Source organism: Cebus imitator, unplaced genomic scaffold, assembly GCF_001604975.1.
Source record: "Cebus imitator isolate Cc_AM_T3 unplaced genomic scaffold, Cebus_imitator-1.0 Scaffold44, whole genome shotgun sequence".
In the NCBI taxonomy this organism is placed as follows: domain Eukaryota; kingdom Metazoa; phylum Chordata; class Mammalia; order Primates; family Cebidae; genus Cebus; species Cebus imitator.
Genome location: NW_016107359.1, coordinates 5,053,350 through 5,058,955, shown reverse-complemented (window position 1 = coordinate 5,058,955; position 5,606 = coordinate 5,053,350). Strand labels below are relative to the sequence as shown.

Here is a 5,606-nt window from a genome sequence, read left to right as displayed (position 1 = left end):
AAAAAAAAAAAAAAAAAGTTACATATATTTTACAATTAAAATATATTTTTAAAATATATTCTTTTTAAATCAGCAAGCAACTCATACTCAATTAGGTGATAATTAGATATTTTTTCTTTTCTTCTTTTTACATGTTATTTGCCAGGAGATACTTTCTTATTTTCTTCACTTTAAAAAAATGTTTTTTCTTCTTCTCCCACTCTGGATCCCCTTCCCTAATGCTGAAATGGAAGCATTCCCAGTGTATGTCAAGAGCAAGAAACTAAAATGCCACAGGCAATGTTCTGGCATTGACAGCCAACCGAAAACTCACAGGACATTGTTTTTGAAAAAAACTTGCTAAGTATTTTAGTTTCACATTTTACCCAAATTTCTAATCCAAATAGACACTGTTTTACAGAATCTGAACTGTATGTACATACTCGTGAGAAAAGCTTTTAGACCTATCTTTTCACTGCTTTAATCAAGTGGGAACAGTGAACAGCAGTCAAGGGTGAGAACCAAGTTCAGTTACCATGTATATTATAAAATTCATTCACAAAATGTTACTTAACAGGTAAGTGGATTTCAGTAACAGGAAAGTGACAGCAAACACTCTACCTTCCATAAAAATAATCTTTAGCACTGTAAAACATCTGCCAAAAAAGGTCACCACAACTTTGAGAAGCCCTTCTTTTGGTCAGTTGGGAACCAAATTACAAATTCCAGTTTACACCACCAGAAGCAGTTATAGGCCAACACTGGCAGCACAACATGAGAAAGACCCAAATAGTGGTTAAGCCAATGACCTCTAGACAGTAACACCATGTTGTGCAAAATGATCCACCAGAGTATAGTTAAACGTTACTGGCAGTTCTATTTCTATCTTAAAACATTATGTTAGCTAATATTTAAGGAGTTGATATTAATGCCCTCACTGAGTCTCTGTTAGATGGCTGCATGTCACTGACAAGCATACATGGGAGGCTAACTCAGAGAGCACTGACAATGTGATGGGTTATTTGTGATGATTAAGTGAATATGCAGATAATATAATGTAGTTTTAACCAAACAAGCCCGCATCAAATTCGCAAAGAAACTTTAAAAGATTCTTGCAAAAGAAATTACAATTGAAGAAAACTCTAACAAGCACAAAGAGGGGAAAAGTGTAAGTCAGAGTTTCTCAGTGAGATAAAAAGGACAATTATCAGAGCTACAAGAGGGTTGTCCAACAAAAATGTATCAAGAATACATTTATGTTCTCTATCAATAAGAAGAATGAAACTTGCCCTAAGTGTAAAGTGTCTATTATTGCCCTATTAGCTAAAAATTGAGTGTATATACTTAATTTTTAAATAAATAAATAAATACAGGCTGAGTGTGGTGACTCATGCCTGCAGTCCCAGTGCTTTAGGAGGCCTAGATGGAGAGCATCACTTGAGGCCAGGAGCTCAGGACCAGCCTGAGCAACACAGCAAACTCCTATCTCTAAAAAAAAAAAAATTTTAAGATGGGGTCTCACTCTGTCACCTAGGCTGGAGTGCAGTGGCATGATCCTGGCTCACTGCTACCTCCATCTCCTAGGCTCATACAATCCTTCCACCTCAGCTTCCCAAGTAGCTGGGACCACAGGCATGTGCTACTACGTCTGGCTAATTTTTTGTATTTTTTGGTAGAAACAGGGTTTCACTGTGCTGCCCAGACTGGTCTTCAACTCCTGAGCTCAGGAGATTCACCTACCTCAGCTTCCAAAGGTACTAGGATTACAGGCATGAGCCACCATGCCTGGCCAAAAAATAAAATTTATAAAAACTTAGCCAGGCATAGTGACACACACCTGTAGTCTTAGCTACTCCAGAGGCTGACGCAGAAGCTGTGGATCACTCGAGGTCAGGATTTAGGTCAAGGTTACAGTGAGTTAGGATCATGCCACTTCACTCCAGCCTGGGCAACAGTGAGACCCTGTCTCTTAAAAAGAAAGATATTTATATCTATACATGAACAAAATCAGCTAGTCGAAGTGCAGCAGTTATTCACAGCTAACTGATCACAATTAGATTTCTTTATTCCCTCTCCACTCCCACTGTTTCACTTGACTAGTCCCCCAGCCCCTAAAAAAACCTCTTTTACTGACAGAAGAATATCCTCATAACAGGACTTTCAGAAATTCTGCTTTTCTATAAGAAAACTTATATCATGTTAATATACAAATTACTTTAATATAAATGTCAGTCCTCCAAGCTATCAACCAAATTTTTCAGATTTTCTCCCTAAGGTTGCACACTTCCCTGTCTCCCTGAAGTTAGAGGAGACTGTGTGATTTGCTCTGATCAATGAAATGTGTACCACATGTCATCTCTAAGCAGAAACTTAAGAGCCAGAGTAATCTGCTATCTTATTCCTCCCTTTCTGATAGTGACTGATACTGCTCCAGGTGGTGGTGGCTCCATGTGCCTGACTGCCAGAGTGAGGACGAAGTAGCCTGTAACTGATTTACAGCTTGAATAAGAAATCAACAGTTGTTTTAATCCATTGAGGTTTTGAGGTTTATTACCACCACAGCTTAACCTAGCCTATTCAGATTAAGGTAGCATGTGGTAATTTTGATAAAGAACATGGGACCGCTAAGAAAAGAATATTACCTTCTCATTCTATATCTGTTCAGTATTGTTAAAGAGGATGAAATTTTATAAAAACTGTTACTTTCCAACTCTATGACTGATAATTTTCAAGTTTGCCTAAATAACAAAACAAGCTTCTGGCTATTTTGTTTAGGTTCCTTTCAAAAGGACTTAAACTTTTACATAATCTTTTCAACTGAAATTGGTTTTTGGTTTATTCAAAGCAGCTTACCACTAAGTAATTCAATCCAGTTCTGGACCGTTTCTGGAGGCTGAGTTTCCTTAACATGCTTCAGAGCTTCATCAAGAAGAACATCCCCTGTTGGAGCATCTGACTTACAGATTACCTAAAAAGAAAGTAAAAAGAATGATCCACTGATGTCTTTTCAGACTTGATCTCATTAAATGAAAAACAGTTACATAAATAATTCATTATGCTTAAAGCCCCAAGTGTTCATGTAGTATCAAAGTTCAGATTTTAAATTACTTTTATGTTAAGGAAATCCAATATTTAACCTAACCAGATTAGTTATAATAATGAATGAAAATTGGCTGGACACAGTGGCTCATGGCTGAATCCCAGGGGGAGGCTGAGGCAAGTGGATCAGTTGAAGCCAGGAGTTCGATACCAGCCTGGCCCCCATGGTGAAACCCTGTCTCTACGAAAAATACAAAAATTAGCCGGGTATGGTGGTGCATGCGTGCAATCCCAGCTACTCGGGCTGAGGCGGCATAATCACCTTAACCCAGGTTGCTCACTACAACTTCAAAAAAGAAAACAAAAATTCTATAGTATCAAAATTAAATCTATTGTATTATTTTATAATGTTAGCTATTTAAATGTTATAAAATTTAACATTATTATTATTCTTTTTGAGACAGAGTCTGGCTCTGTTGCCCAGGCTGGAGTGCAATAGCGCAATCTCAGCTCACTGAAACCTCCGCCTCCCGCATTCAGGTGATTCTCCTGCTTCAGCCTCCTGAGTAGCTGGGATTAGAGGTGGCTGCCACCATGCCTGGCTACTTTTTGTATTTTTAGTAGAAATGGGGTTTCACCAAATTGGCCAGGCTGGTCTTGAACTCCTGAACTTGTGATCCGCCCACCTCGGCCTCTCAAAGCGCTGGGATTACAGGTGTGAGCCAATTTAACATTACTTTTAAAATGCAACAGTCTGGCCAATTTAACATTACTTTTAAAATGTGACAGTCTTCATTTAAATTTGTCCTCAAAGTGTCCTTTGCTTTTTTGTTCAATCTTATAAAAAAATTTAAAATACACATACTGTATCTATCTCTATGACATCATGACCAGTAGAAATAAAAGAATCACAATATAAACCACAATCTATTCTTAAACTATCTAGTAGCTATATTTTAAAAGGAAAAAGGTTAAAATTAATTTTAATATTTTGATTTAACCAAATATAAACAAAATATTAACATGTAATAAATATTTTTAAATTGAGGTACTTAATATATTTTTCCATACCAAGACCAAAAATCCAGTGTATCCAGTATATGTTTTATTAACATCATGTGTCAATGTGCAGCAGCCAAATTTCAAGTGCTTAACTGTGTGGCTCATACACATATGTAGCTAGTAGCCAACATATTGAACAGTACAGATACATACCATTTTCATCATCAAACAAAGTTCCAATCAAACAGTGCTATTCTAGACCATGCTTTCAGTGAAGGGTGAGAGAGCACAAGAAAATAAAGAAAGGAGAGCCTCAGGAGAAAAAGTTACATCTAAATATTGCGGCCATGCCACCGCTTCTTACATCCCACTCACTCCTTATATTTATTGCAATTTGGCGTCAAAGCTCGCCCACACACATGCCTTTGCAATGGATCTTATGTCAGGGACACCATAGCCTGGGTGCAGGTGAATCACTTTTTCTTATGAAGTTCTATCCCCTAATTGTCAAATGTATCACTTTTTCCATCATCTTGACATTACAGTTGGCCTTCCATATCTACAGATTGAGCCAACGGAGGATCAAAAATATTAAGAAAAAAATAATATGAATTTTAAAATGCAGTATAACAATTATTTACACAGCATTTACACTGTGTTTGGTACTGTAAAGTAATCTGGGGGTGATACAAAGCATAGAAGAGGATGTGCATAGGTTATACGCAAACACTACAACATCTTATATAAGAAACTTGAGCATCCACAGATTTTGATATTTGAGAGGAGTCCTAGAACCAATCCGCCACAGATACTAAGAGACAACTATATTCTAGTTGCCTAATCTGGTTGTTTTTCACCTGGATTAATTTAAGCCTCTTAATTTCCCTAAACTAGTTTTAACCTTTTCAATCCATTCTTCTCAGTGATCTTTCTAACAGGCAAATCTTACCATGGCATTCCACTGCTTCTGCTTAAAACTTTTCAATGACTCGAGTAAGTTCTAAATTCCTTTTAAAAATTCAGTAGTAAGTGTGGTTCACAAAGAAATATTTTCTATCCAAACATATAATTTGTATTTAGCTTGTTGGTGTTTTATTTTTGGGGAAGGGCAGGGCCATTCCTAAATATAAATAGATAATCAATGATAACATGTGAAAAAAAGCTTCCAACACAGAAGAGACCAAAAAGAGAAAATAAGAACTCTAAAGAAACAAAGATAATACAGATGAAGGAAATTTTCAAAAGAGACGTGATATCCTCAGAAGTCTAAAAGAAGGTATTAACATCCATAAAACAAACTACAATTTTTAAAAAGGAGGCTCATGGAAATAAAAAACATAGAGCCACAATAAAAAACTCAACAGAAAGGTCAGAGGACAACTCTTTAACAGCAGCCAAGAAGTCCATATCCAATTTACAGAGTTCTAGAAAAAGAGGGGGCAAAAGACATAAGAAATACAAGTTTTTAAAACCAAAATATATACATTTCCATATTGAAAAAATTAATGTATAATGAATTTAAAAATGACCCATTAAGGCATCTTTTTTTTTTTTTAATTAAGGCATATTGTGCAATTTCAGAACAC

General features: G+C 36.3%; 1 protein-coding gene across 2 annotated transcripts in view; it reads right to left on the bottom strand.

The window, feature by feature from the left end:
* GOLPH3 (golgi phosphoprotein 3) overlaps positions 1-5,606 on the bottom strand; it is a 46,028-nt gene that overhangs the window by 9,422 nt on the left and 31,000 nt on the right. For both annotated transcript variants that reach the window (XM_017526830.2, XM_017526831.2), the window contains one exon: positions 2,833-2,947. In XM_017526830.2, the coding sequence (XP_017382319.1) occupies positions 2,833-2,947 (115 nt within the window). The remainder of the gene's footprint in view (positions 1-2,832; positions 2,948-5,606) is intronic.